At 40.6% G+C, this 14,527-nt stretch overlaps 2 protein-coding genes across 2 annotated transcripts in view; both read left to right on the top strand.

The window, feature by feature from the left end:
* Positions 1–14,527, top strand: part of AGBL4 (ATP/GTP binding protein like 4) — a 2,274,308-nt gene that overhangs the window by 1,255,891 nt on the left and 1,003,890 nt on the right. The gene's annotated exons all lie outside the window — the stretch shown is intronic.
* The window catches only part of BEND5 (BEN domain containing 5), a 114,381-nt gene that overhangs the window by 56,171 nt on the left and 43,683 nt on the right, over positions 1–14,527 (top strand). Inside the window, exon 4 of the mRNA XM_030206025.1 lies at positions 10,555–10,703. Within this exon, the coding sequence (XP_030061885.1) occupies positions 10,555–10,703 (149 nt within the window). The remainder of the gene's footprint in view (positions 1–10,554; positions 10,704–14,527) is intronic.

Raw genomic sequence — 14,527 nt, 5'->3', positions numbered from 1 at the left:
CAAGAGTCTGATACAGAACATCAGGAATTACAGAGATGCAGAAAATAAACAATTTGTTGCATAGATTAAAAAAATTAAGACCCCCCCTCCCCACTCTAGTAAATGTTTTCAAAGCTTTATTAAACATAAAATAATTCCTCATTAAATGTAATTCACATGGAAAATGTTCCAATAGCGAACAGCTGAAAAGGATTGACCAAAAGCATCCTTAAAACATATATTTATTTTATTTATTTTGACATTTATACCCCACATTATCCCAAACCTACTCGTTGAAGGACAAGCTAATAACAAATAATTATATCTTCTAGAGACCATCTTGGATTTCAAAACATTTACCAATTGGGACCCACTTTCAGGGGACAAACCAGCCAAAAGCTTAAACACTAAGTAAAGTATCTTAAAAATAACCCTAGATTTCACAGACAACCAATGTGTTGTTTCCAGTAAAGGGCCTATATGTTCTAGCCATGTTTTCTAAAATATTAACCTAGTAGCTGAATTCTGAATCATCTGAATTTTAGTAAGTTGCTCAGAAGAAAGACACAAATATAATGAATGACCATAATCCAATAATGATATAATTCTTAACTGTACAATAATCTTAAAGTGATGATCTAAGAAGTAAGGTCTCAGGAAACTTTGTTACTTTAGCTTAAAATAAGCTTTCCTTATCAAACTATTGATCTGTGGTTCCATCGTGATAGATGAATCAGATATCATCCCCCAAACTTTCTTTCTCTGCCTTAAACTGAGACCTATCAACACCCACAATTGCAGGCAAGTATGGGCCTGATAGAAGGCGCCACAAAAATTGTGAACTCCTCTCTTTCTAGTGTGCAACTACCAACAGCATTGAAAAGAGCAGTGGTTCACCCTTTGCTTAAGAAAAACAACCTTGACCAGGACAAACTTGAAAGTTACTGACCAGTATCCAGCATCACATTTCTAGAAAAACTTATAGAGCAAACAGACTGTGTTCAACTCAGTGATTGGCTAGAAGAGAGAAACTGGCTAGATCCATATCAATCTGGATTCAGACCTGGTTATGGAACAGAATCAATCTTCGTATCCCTACCAGATGATCCTCACAGAAATTGAGACAGGAGATTCACCTCGATGTAGTACTGCTAGATTTCTCATCAGCTTTTGACACCGTGGGTCATGATATTATGCTAGCACGACTGACAGAAACAGGTCTCAATGGAACTGTACTTCCTTGGTTCAGATCCTATCTATCAAGACAAGCAACAATCCATAATGTTTGGCAGCAACTCATCGTCACCATGGGCACTGACCTGTGGGGTACCACAAGGATCGATACTTTCACCTATTCTGTTCAATATCTACCTCAAACCACTAGCTGAGCTCATTCGGTCAATGGACATCTACTCGAATTATGTGCAGCTACTCATACCCATTGAACCTGACTTACCTACAGCCCTGAATAAACTGATTATCTGCCTAACTTCAATTCAAGAATGGGCTATACACAACAAACTTTGCCTGGACCCAAGTAAAACAGAGCTTCTCTGGGTCCCCTAACACAAGTGGATACATACTGACATCAAAATCTCTTTTGGGAAGTACGAGGCAGCAACATGGTTGACACTGCATACCTTTGCCAAGCACTACAGGGTAAATGTTGCGTCGTGGTCCGAAGCCAATTTTGGGGCTTTGGCCCTCAGAGTGGCGGCACCAGGATCCCACTCACTCTAGGGATTGCTTTTGAGCTTCCCTCAGGTTCTGGAATAGTGGGAAGTTACGCAGTGGAAGGAGAGATTAGGTCTTACCTGATCATTTTCTTTTCATTAGTCCTTCCCAGTATTCCAGAGACCTGCCTGAGGTTTCTGAGATGCTTAATCGGTGCAAAGTAATGGGTCAAATAATGACTGTCACCTTGCATGGTGCTTCCTGCATATCTCTTGTTCTCTACAAGTTGTCCAGGGATGAGAGAGGTCCACACATTTTTTTTCTTGTCTGGTTAGTGTTAGTTTAGTAAGTTGTTTAAGTCTGTTGTGTTAATATTCTGAGTTTCTCCTTATTGCATGTGTAAGTAAATACTGAGGAGCTGGACTGGATGCCAAGAGAGATATGTCTCAGCCGTTTTCAGTTCTCTATCTCCACTTGATTGCTGGTTGATGGACACAACTATCCCACAGGTTCTGGAATAGTGGGAAGGACTAAAGGAAAGAAAGTTATCAGGTAAGTCCTAATTTCTTTTTGCAGTAATTTGTCAGTTTTTTAATGCACTAATCATGCATTACTTATTTTTTTTCAATATTTTTGGAAGGGGGCATGTTATGGACAGGGAATGGATGTGCAAGCATGTTAACTGAATAATGCAGACTGAAAGCAGGAATACTTAGCACCTTCTAATTAGGAGATATTAAGTTCTCCCACAATAATTTCTGTAGCAAGTCCCACATGTGGGATCTTCCAAAAAAAATTTTTAAAGCCCTAAATACTGATGTATTAAATCTGGACATAGTGCACAGGAAACTCCCGCATTAAAATGCGTTAAGCCCGGATTTTGGTGTGTTTTAATAAAAGGGCTCGTAAGTTAGAGAGCCAGTTACCAATGGACTGTCCTTGTGCATGATCCTAGTGGACAAGTGTCCTGCATTGACACCTTATCCTGAGTAGAAGTTTGATTGTGTATGTTTGTTTTTTGAGACTTCAATGGAGCAGGTTTTCCCCAAAGCACCTTATTATCAAATCAGGGTTAACTTTAGCAGTCAGGGCCAAGTGTACAAAGTGGTTTCTCCCATTCTATGTTTATGGAAAATGCTTAGTGGTTGGTCATCATCTAGTGTGTTACTATATGATAAAATTTAGTGGTCGCCGCTTTGTAAAAATATATGGACGTATTTATTTAGCTTGTTTAAAGGTGACGTCTAGGTGGCATTGTCTAAACAAATTTGAAAGCCATTTATACAGAGTAATTCCAACTACACTTTGAAACCATCAACTGATTCCAGAGTGATTTGCTAGCACAGAGGTCTGACCTGCAGTTTCAGAAATAAACATGGAACCACTGATTCACATTCACAGCCTGAAGCTAACTGCTTAGTTCTTATAATTTGTCTTGAACAGAGGAAAAAAAAAGTGGCAAATGATTGACGTATCACAGTGAATTAACTGTTCCAATCCATCCTTAACCTGCTATAATATAGTTCCATCTTCAATAATTAAAATTTTTGTGTCCAAAATTATATTTTCTGGAACAGTCATATTTATCATTAATTAGTTGGATGAATTCATTGTACGCATTTCTGTATTTTTGATTGTCTCTTTTTTTGTTTGTTTTATTAACATTATGTGATTTGACATATACATGAAAGTAAGGTCAAACTAAAACTTTTGATTTCCCCCTAAAACTTTAAATGGCCACATTAAATTACATTTTTAGTTTAAATTGTGAGTTGGTTTATTGATTCACTAAAAACAAAGTGTACTGTCACAGGTGGTTTGATCTGCATTTGGATCTTCACAAGTCAGACTGCTGGCAGTCCTGTCCACTGTTACTGGAAATAGTCTTTCATCCAAAACAGATCCCCACAGCTTAATCTCAGTGGTTCCCAAACCTGGTCCTGGAGGCACCCCAGCTAGACAGGTTTTCAGGATACCCACAACGAATAATTCATGAGAGAGATTTGCATGCAGTGGAGGCAGTGCATGCAAATCTCTTCCATGAATATTCATTGTGGGAATGCTGAAAACCTGACTGGCTGGGGTGCCTCCAGGACCAGGTTTGGGAACCACTGCCTTAGCTCATGACGCTAAAAGTTTTATGTCCTCATGGCAGGCTCCAGATAGAGTCACAGCTTAGTAAGTTTTCAGTTCAGTTCCTCTTCTAACAGCCAAGAGGCCCTATTACGCGCAGGATCTCCTCTCTTGCCAGCCTCCTCCTCAGCGCACGCAGCAAATAATTCCCTACACCCCTATTCTGTAACCTGTGTGCCTAATTCATCTCACATGTAACTCTAAAGAGGGTGTGGCAAGGGGAGGGGCATGAGCGAGTCATGGGCGTTCTCAGGATTTAGGCGCAGAGTTATAGAATACTTCCATTTCTGTGCCAAACTGATAGGCAGGCATAAATGCTCTCACCTGAAGTTAGTTGCAAAAATGATTTAAGCTAGTATTTTATAAGACAGATCCGTGTGGAACTATCTTTATAGAATTTGTGCTTAGCATGCATCATCCCAACATCTAACTTTGGGTGCCATTTACTGAATTTGCCGTTAAATCTTTGGGCCTGATATTGAGCCGGCAGCGATCAGCGTTTTGCAGCCTTCACTGATGTTATTCCGAGAAATTCAGTGCTGGGTCAGGATTTAGGCGCAGAGCTATAGAATACTTCCATTTCTGTGCCAAACTGATAGGCAGGCATAAATGCTCTCACCTGAAGTTAGTTGCAAAAATGATTTAAGCTAGTATTTTATAAGACAGATCCGTGTGGAACTATCTTTATAGAATTTGTGCTTAGCATGCATTATCCCAACATCTAACTTTGGTTGCCATTTACTGAATTTGCCATTAAATCTTTGGGCCTGATATTGAGCCGGCAGCGATCAGCGTTTTGCAGCCTTCACTGATGTTATTCCCAGAAATTCAGTGCTGGGCCATGTTCGGGCTCTGGCATTGAATTTATGCGGGATGTAAAGAACAAATCCTAAAGAAACTTCATTCCACTCAAAACACGGCAGCCAGGCTTATATTTGGAAAAACGCGATTTGAAAGCGCAAAACCCCTCCGTGAAAAACTACACTGGCTCCCAATCAAAGAACGTATCGCTTTCAAAATCTGCACCCTAGTTCATAAAATAATCTTCGGTGAAGCCCCGAGATACATGACAGAACTCATAGACCTGCCAACCGGAAACCTATCCGAATCATCACGAACATATCTAAATCTCCACTACCCAAGTTGCAAAGGACTTAAATACAAATCAACTTACACATCCAGTTTCTCCTTTATAAGCACACAACTGTGGAACGCACTACCGAAAGCTGTGAAAACAACACACGGCCACTTAAACTTCCGGAAATCACTAAAAACTAACTTGTTCCAAAAGGCGTACCCTACCAATCCAACTTAAATGCTCAAACTCTGCAACACATCAAAACCAAAGAACATAATGGTTACAAAACAATCGTTCCGCATTATGACACCCTAACGAGACTGTTCCACGAGAACCTGTCTTACCACAACATCAATTTGTATTTGTTCACACCAGAGTCTGCGAACGCCTCTCCGGTACTATGTAAGCCACATTGAGCCTGCAAATAGGTGGGGAAATGTGGGATACAACATGTGTGCAACAAATAAAATAAATAAATAAATTTCCAGGTATACGGAGCCGGCAAAAACATAGTTGGTTAAGTGCAATATTCGGCACTTAAATGGCTATGAAGAATCACGTAAAGATAGGACTATGTTTTATTCAGTCCTATTTATGCAGTTATCTTAGCAAGTTAAATGCTGCCTCTTCTGCCGGAACGCCTCCAAAATAGCCAGTTGCAGCTTGAGCACGAAATAGGCATTTTCAGTGGCACTATCCTGGCCATTTAAATTGTTTTGAATATCAGAACCTTGGTTTCTAACTTTTAGTCCCAGCCTCCCAGGTGCTTCTCCAAACAACTTTTCCCAGCCTACAGCTGGGAGCTGGGGCTGCCCTGCCCCCTTAGCTCTTGACAACATCCAATTTATATCTTTTTCAGCTGCAGCTTAATTAATAGTATCCCCACTAGCAAAAGGAAATCACACATACAACACTGCTCTTAAATAAACTCTTCCGTCTCTCCTTTTCTTCCCTCTGTCTCACTGTGCTTCTGCTGTAGCTAAGTGAGGTGAAAGAGGGAGGCCACTGCCCAAATGGTTTGTAAACCACCACATGGTCTCACTGTTTTCTGAATGCAGTGCTTTTCACCCCAGACCTCAGGGCACACCTAGTCAGTCAGGCTTTACTTTCAGGCTATCTACAACGAATATGCATGAAATAGATTTTCTACCACCAAGAAAACAGATTTATATGCACTCTCATGCATATTCCACTGAAAGTTTGACTGGATCGGTATTCCCTGAGGACCAGATTGCAACCAGTGCCGTATGGCACAGGGTTTTACCCTACAAATGGCCCCACAAACACAACTTTACTTGCGCTGCTTTTTAACAGGTGGAAGCTTCCTATATCCTGTCTGGCAATGGCTCTCTTGTGTTCATGGGCTTCTCTAAGTCCCCCAAACACTCAGCTGGTGGTGCTCCTCAACATTCTCCTGCTCTTTCTTGGATATCACTATACTCTGCCCCAGCAAAAGGTGGATTCCTAGCTACTTCCTAGCTTCCCAGCTTAGGGAGAAGATAGGCCTTTAGCTAGGAAGTGTCTCCAGTTATCTAATCCTGGTTCTGGGCTCCGCTTTCTCTGAGACATAGAGGACCACTTACAATTTGCCTAGAGATGGTAGGCTGTCCAAGCTTTGTCACCAGGCGTATGGTGGTTGCCTGGGTCTCAGACTGGGATTCCCTTCCCCTCAATATCCCTCTGTTCACCCCTCAGGGCCCTGTCCTTTCACAATACCCAATAGTTCTCTGTTTTATTGCTTTAATAAAAACTTTGCCATAATCCTATTTCTCCAGATTTGCTTCAGCACTTTTTGTTCTTTTAGTAGGTTTAGTTGAAAGAAGACCAGAAGTCCGTGAAGTGTACTTGTCTTCTGGTTATTTAGTAGCTGAGTCTGTGTGCATAGTGTTACTGCATTACTTCACCTGAGTATTTAGAAATAAGGATCAAACAAGTTGTAGGTGATACCTTTTTATTAATCGGCAAAACATGGATGGAAAAACACCATAAAAAATGCAAAAAGGAGGAAAAGACCTCAGAAAAAATGTCTGTGGACATGAGGAGATATTTGCTACTTAGTGTCACCCCAGACAAAACTTATAATCATTGACCAAAACCCTCCGGCACCATTTTGCCAATAAATTGTGCATTGATATGTTTGTATAAGTTAGTTTCAAGATAGTCTCAGTTTTAAAACTTCAAATGCTGTTATAGTTTCAATCAAATTATGTTCAAACAAACTTTAGCAGGAGATGTGTCATCCATAAATACATGTGTTGCCATACGGGGACAGTCCATCAAGCCCAACATCCTGTTTTCAACAGTAGCCAATCCAGGTTACAAGTACCTGGCAAGATCCCAAAACAGTACCATACATTTTATGCTGCTTATCGTAGAAATAAGCAGTGGATTTTCTCCAAGTCCATCTTAATAATAATAACATAGTAGATGACGGCAGAAAAAGACCTGCACGGTCCATCCAGTCTGCCCAACAAGACAACTCATGTGTGCTACTTTTTGTGTATACCCTACTTTGATTTGTACCTATGCTCTTCAGGGCATAGACCGTATAAGTCTGCCCAGCACTATCCCCACCTCCCAACCACCAGCCCCGCCTCCCGCCACCGGCTCTGGCACAGACCATATAAGTCTGCCCAGCACTATCCCCACCTCCCAACCACCGTCTCTGGCACAGACCGTATAAGTCTGCCCAGCACTATCCCTGCCTCCCAACCTCCAGTCCCGCCTCCCACCAATGGCTTATGGACTTTTATTTTAGGAAGTGATCAAACTTTTTTTAAAACCCCGCTAAGTTAACTGCTTTTACCACATTCTGTAGCAAAAAAATTAAGAGTTGAATTACACATTGTGAAGAAATATGTTCTACGATTTGTTGTAAATTTACTAATTTGTAGCTTCATTGTGTTCCCCCTAGTCCTAGTATTTTTGGAAAGAGTAAACAAGCAATTCATGTCTACCCATTCCACTCCACTCATTATTTTATAGACCTCTATTATATCTGCAAAGAAAAGGATCTTCATTAAACTTGTATTTTAAAATATGATGTAGGTGCCCAAAAACACTAAGACAACAGCTTACTAGCTCTTTACATAGCGTGCCCCTGTCATTGTCTAAACTGATTCAAGATGGCGCCCCAATAAAACAAGGACACCATCAGTAAGCTGGCCACTGAACAGCTGAGATGTCAAAAAAAGGCGGTCCAACAAATTATTTAAAAAGCTGCCCTTTCAATACTGGTATTTAGACCATAAGGTTCATAGGATCTCAACCTGTGGATCCAGCGCTGTTCACATTGTAAAAGTATTCTGCCATGATTCCCACCTCAAGTATTTTCTCACTTGATCTATAACAGGAGTTGATCGAAACTGTGATTTACTTTGTTATTAGACTAACTCAGTACGTGGGTGACCTTCTTCAAGAACTATGCCTCCTTCATATAGCGTTTGAACACTGTCCTGTTGATCCAGGATCATTTTCCAATTACAGGAGGGAAAGCTGACTGACCTACATGGAATTTGCTGGATCTGCCTCCAGCTGTAAGACGTAGATCCTTAAATATCACTCATGAACAGTGTTCTCAAAGACTTGCAACTAGAGAGTTGCACGGGGACAGAAATCCAACCTGTCCCCGCCCATTCCCACTGTAATCCAACCCATTCCCATTCAACCCCATAGGGAATCTAACCATCCCTGCCCGTCCCCGTGGGTAATCTTACCCATCCCTGCCCGTCCCCACAAGAATTTAACCTGTCCTCACCCAGTCCCACAAGAATTTAGTGGTACATAAAAAAATTTCCTGTCGGCTCTCTGTCTCTGGGTTTGAGCCGCAGTACTGCAGGCAAGGAAGGAACACTCAAAGAACTTGGTATTCGGTAAGTGAGAGGCTGGCACAAGTGCAGCATACACTTCCACGAGAACCCCACAGGAACTGCTTCCATCCCCGCAGGAACCACACAGGAACTGCTTCCGTCCCCGCGGGAACCCCACAGGAACTGCTTCCTTCCCCACTGGATCCCTACAGAACTGCTTCCGTCCTTTCGGGAATCCCGTGGGTTCCGCGGGTTTCCTACGAACCCCGTTCCCGTGCAGGTCTCTACTTTCAACTAATAGAAAGCCCATTTATAAGTAGATGTTATAAATTGCACAGTACTTAATACAGTGGTTTACTTTGGCATTAATGCAGCTTTACTGTACACTGAAACTACTTGAAATGTAGGAAGGATTTTAGCACAGAAAAAGCTGCTCTAACCAGGAAGTTAAGAGGATGAACTACATTTAATGCAGTTTCTATGCTATGGCATGTAAATGAGCTTCATATACAATTAATTCCAGAGCAGCAAAGTGTGCTAAAAATTAGCATGCATTTTTACTTTGTTTTAGTGCTGAATATGTATTTTGTCATCTGAGGTGATGTTCAGGTTTTAACTTCCATTTACTTGGGAGCTGTGTCATTTGTGAACAGATAAGGGATCTCCAAGTTAGGGGACCCTTGCACCGGAAAACCTGAGCTCAGGACCCTCGCAGCAATGAGACCTGAATTTGGAAGCTGGAATTTCAGTAGATCTAGCTCAGATCCTATTATACTTTTCTTTTCCCATTCGCCTACAGTATGCCCCCGTCTTCCAAGCTCTGACACCCACTTCTGATCTAGCACCCTGTTAGGCATCCCATTTTCTTGCTACATGTGAAGTAAAACGTTACATTTACTTTTCTGCAATCTTATTATTGGACCCTTAATGAATCTGGCCTATATAGATTAAAGAAGTCATTTTTTTTGAATCTTGAGAATATTGAGGTCGTTGTGCAGCGTTTTCTGTAGTCCAGCATTCCTTGAATCATGGCATCCCTGTCTTACGGATTTCTAAAACCATCTATGTCTTTGAGTCAGTTTAAGTTTGTACTGATTTATAATTTGTAGGCAAGTCTGTCAGCTCATTTAAAAGAGCAGATTATGTTGTTTTTATTTTTCCTAGCAGTAGTTTCCTCTCATTCCTTTGGGGATTAGCTTAATTATTGGGCTTTAGTGCTCTTAGCCTTTTCTTCTGTTCTTATATCCCCTCTTAAATCATTTAGCCAGTCATTGCAGCAACAGTTCTTGACCGGGGCCCATCTACCAAAATCAGAATACTGCACTTATGGGCCCATTAACTGATTCACTCAATGCCGCCATTGTAGAAGATTGGGATTCCTTAGCATTCTTAGTCCCGGCAAACCTGGAGATTGGAAAATCTTATCCAGGAATGAAACCCAGGTCCTGTGTCTGACCTGCACATTACACTGCCACGGAGCCATGGGCCAGCTGACTTATGAACTTTCTATCTTCCAAACTTCTGCTTCCACTTCGCCTTCTGATAGCAATTTCATCTCCCTCTGAAAATTGACCCCTTAATGCACATTTTAAAATGAGTTAAAAATAAAGAACCAAGTGAAAAATTTAAAGAATCAGCTGACCATCGAAGAATAACTTTGGTGAGGTTGTATACTAATTCTTGTAGCACTGACCTTCTGTTCAGCTTTTCTTTATAATAGTGTACATGTTCATTCTGTAGTTCATTTTCTATTTTGATCCATCTTGTTTAGTTTCAAAAGATCCAAACCCCTTTGTGATTTAATTGAAATATGTGATAAGTTGGTTACATTTTTCATTTTCTTTGGTTTAGTAGACAGCTCTTTTTCTCTTAACTACATAGGTCCCGCCATTGAGCTGGAAAAAGTAAAATCAGAAACCCATGAACCCGAACCTGAGTTACGGAATACATTCAAAGAGGAAGCAAATACTTCATCTTACTATCCTGCTGTCATCCCAGTAATGGACAAGTATACTCTAGAAAATGGAAAGGTATTATTTGTAAATCACTATGATTCACCTTCAGAATATGCCTTTGAAATGGTAAAGGTCTTTTAGGAGACTTTCCATCTATAGATCTGCGAAATCCACACCTCTTCACCTACATGTTACGTTATTGGGCTGGAGGTCTAGCTTACTGGTTAAGAGTTTTTCAAAGGAAAGCATTTGGGGTCACCAGTCACTGAATGATGCTGTGCAAAAGACTAGTTTGTTCATGCCCATTCTTACATTTTAAGCTCTTTAAGGAAGGAGCTTGTTGCCATTTAAGTTACTTTGTACAGATGTACCAATATGATGCAATAAACATCAAACTGTATCCTTAAATGTAGCCCATTAAGTTTGGTATTCATTCTTGAGACTAAGGAATCACCTTTAGCTTTTGTAAGATTGTTATTAAATTAATTCTGAGAAGTTGGTATTTGGGTAGCTGGAGTGATTACTGATTTGGCTCAGTGAACGACAGTTTGAGGTCCATTATTCTTTTCAGTTACGTTCCCCAGCCTTCATGATTTGTGGGCTTTAGTGCTTAGAGAATATAATGGAGTTGGTACAGTATTTGCAAACTAAAGAACTATAAATAAGGTCTCAGGAATCAGGAGTTTCTATATCTTGACTTTTGAATCTACTTTTGGATGTTAAAAATTTGCTTCTTCCCAAGTACAGTCCTGTATAATTTATATAGAGAGATATATGTAGATATATAGATATGATAAAGAAGCAAACTTTTTTTCATGAGTAACAAACATAAAATGAGAGCATTAAAATTATTTTGCAGCTTAAGTTTCACCTTTAGCTTGGTCCTCAATAGTGTTTGCTCATTTAACCTGAGTTTCCTGGATTGCTCTTTGATTAAGGGTAAAAGGTCCAGCTTAATTTCAATGGATTACTTGTTTCTTAAAAACATGGGTGGATACAAAGCATAATTTACCTGGGTGAGACCGGGAGCTTTAGTGTATTATGGAGCACTGGGTTCTAAGGTCTTGCCATTGGTTAAGAGTAAAACATCAGGATTTCTGCACACAGCTGTCCTGGGACTATGAAGGGTTTTGTAATGCTAGTTACTATGATGTTTACAGGACCAAATGTTGAGTTGTAACGCTGATTGTCTTTTGGCTGTTGTTTGTAAGGTGTTTTGGACAGGGTGGATCCAGACGAGCTTCTGCACCTTGTGAAGGTAGAAACAGAACCTGAGATTCTGAGGTCTACATTGACAGTCCTGGACCAGAAAGTGGTGCAGTGATCAGAGATGCAAATATTCTTCCATAGTTCGCAAAGATGGCAAACATCCCAAGGAAGGAGAGAACTTGGTGGGTGCTTCCTTGGTTCTGGCATGAGAGGCACAGAGGACTCTTTCATTCCGTGTTTTCTGGGACTATTTCAAGCATTTAGATGGTGAATAGGTGCTACTGAAGATACGAGCAAAAAAAAAAAACCTGTCAAACACCACTGGGAATGTACTGCTAACGAGATGAAATTCATTATCAGTGGATGATATGGTTTATTGAATTTGATCTACCACGAATAATAAAATAAGCGATTTACAATCATAAAATTAGTAAAATAAAAGCTTATAAATAAAAAAAAAACAATATTAAAAATAAAATACAAAGCTTATGTGGAAAAATAAGACCAATGCCAAGAATAAAGAGAAATACAGAAAAAGAGAAAATAAAAGGCAATATTGGTAATTGATGACCATAAAACTAGACTGGTTAGAAATATTAAATCTTCCTAATTGAACCAGATGCAATCAATTACAAAATCCAAGTTGTAAGTGACCCTGAACAGCCATGTCTTTAGGCCTGTCTTATAACATTAATATATGATTTTATCTCTTATTCCCGAAGAGAGAGAATGCCATAGAAAAGATGCAGCTACCCAAAACGCTGTTTGATGAATTGAATCTAATCTGGTATATGCATGATGAGAAACAATAAACAAGTTGCCCGAGAGGACTTGAGAGCACAAAGTGGTTGAGAATTATTAAGTAAATTAGAAAGAAACCTGAAGTATGAATGTGTTGGCCTAAAGTTACCTGAATAACTCTTTGTGCACTCCAACTTAACCAAATAAAGTTAATTGGTTGGTGCTGAATATCTGCACTGTCTAGTTAACGTTTCACCATGCTCCATCATGCCCAGGATTTTCAAAGTTTAAGACTGTTCCTGTTAACCTCTGAAATAAGTTGGTTAAGTCTTTTAGACATTTATCTTTTGATGTCTAAAAAGGTGGAAGACAGCTAGAGAAAGAGATGTGGGCTGGAAAGAAGATATGCAGAAAGCAACAAAGCACAAGAAAGCCAAGTTCTAGAGTACATGATAATGAGGAAACGTTTGGCAATTAAAATTGAATGCGAAGAAATGCAAAGTGATGCACTTAGGGAGACGTATGTGTTAGGCGGGGAGAGTCTGATAGGCACGGACGGGGAGAGGGATCTTGGGGTGATAGTATCTGAGGACCTGAAGGCGACGAAACAGTGCGACAAGGCGGTGGCCGTAGCTAGAAGATTGCTAGGCTGTATAGAGAGAGGAGTGACCAGCAGAAGAAAGGAGGTTTTAATGCCCCTGTATAAGATGTTGGTGAGGCCCCACCTGGAGTATTGTGTTCAGTTTTGGAGGCCGTATCTTGCGAAGGATGTTAAAAAAATGGAAGCGGTGCAAAGAAAAGCTACGAGGATGGTATGGGATCTACGTTCCAAGACGTATGAAGAGAGGCTTGCTGACCTGAACATGTACACCCTGGAGGAAAGGAGGAACAGGGGTGATATGATACAGACGTTCAAATATTTGAAAGGTATTAATCCGCAAACGAATCTTTTCCGGAGATGGGAAGGCGGTAGAACGAGAGGACATGAAATGAGATTGAAGGGGGGGCAGACTCAGGAAAGATGTCAGGAAGTATTTTTTCACGGAGAGGGTGGTAGACGCTTGGAATGCCCTCCCGCGGGAGGTGGTTGAGATGAAAACGGTAACGGAGTTCAAACATGCGTGGGATATGCATAGAGGAATCCTGTTGAGAAGGAATGGATCCTCAGAAGCTTAGCTGAAATTGGGTGGCGGAGCATGTGGGGGGAAGAGGGGGGTGGTGATTGGGAGGCTAGGATAGGGGAGGGCAGAATTATACGGTCTGTATCAGAGCCGGTGATGGAAGGCGGGACTGGTGGTTGGGAGGCGGGAAATACTGCTGGGCAGACTTATATGGTCTGTGCCCTGAAAAGGACAGGTACAAATTCAAGGTAAGGTATACACATATGAGTTTGTCTTGGGCAGACTGGATGGACCATGCAGGTCTTTTTCTGCCGTCATCTACTATGTTACTATGTAAGATAAAAAGCAATAACCATAGCAAGGATGACAGCATATAGAAGCATGGTCCATGCTGAGTAGTTGGATTGTTTCTTTGGATATAGAATAATGGATTTTGTTTTGGAACCAGGTCGTCTCGTTGCCTCCTTTGGTCATCCCTGCTGTATCCTCCATACCTAGCATAAGGAATTCTGCCATGAGTTGAACAGCAAGAGAGAAGATAGTGTACAAAATAACATGGGCCAGGGAAAGGAAGAAGATATTTGATCTGGGTTGAAAATAAATTAAGAGGTGGTGAGAATACTTTAAGATGTTGAAGAAGGACAAGCAAAGAAAAACTACCAAATGGATCCCCTCCCACCACCACCACCACCACAAAAAAAAAATTATAGCAAAGAAATGGCAGAGATGATGGAGAAAACAAAGAATAGGAAAGCTGTAGGTCTAAATGACGTATGATCAAAGCATTTATGAAGATGAAAGGAATGGGACAGAAAGTACTAACATACA

Source organism: Microcaecilia unicolor, chromosome 6 (assembly GCF_901765095.1).
Source record: "Microcaecilia unicolor chromosome 6, aMicUni1.1, whole genome shotgun sequence".
Lineage (NCBI taxonomy): Eukaryota > Metazoa > Chordata > Amphibia > Gymnophiona > Siphonopidae > Microcaecilia > Microcaecilia unicolor.
The sequence above is the reverse complement of the archived record's forward strand: the minus strand, read 5'-3'. Positions and strand labels throughout refer to the sequence as shown.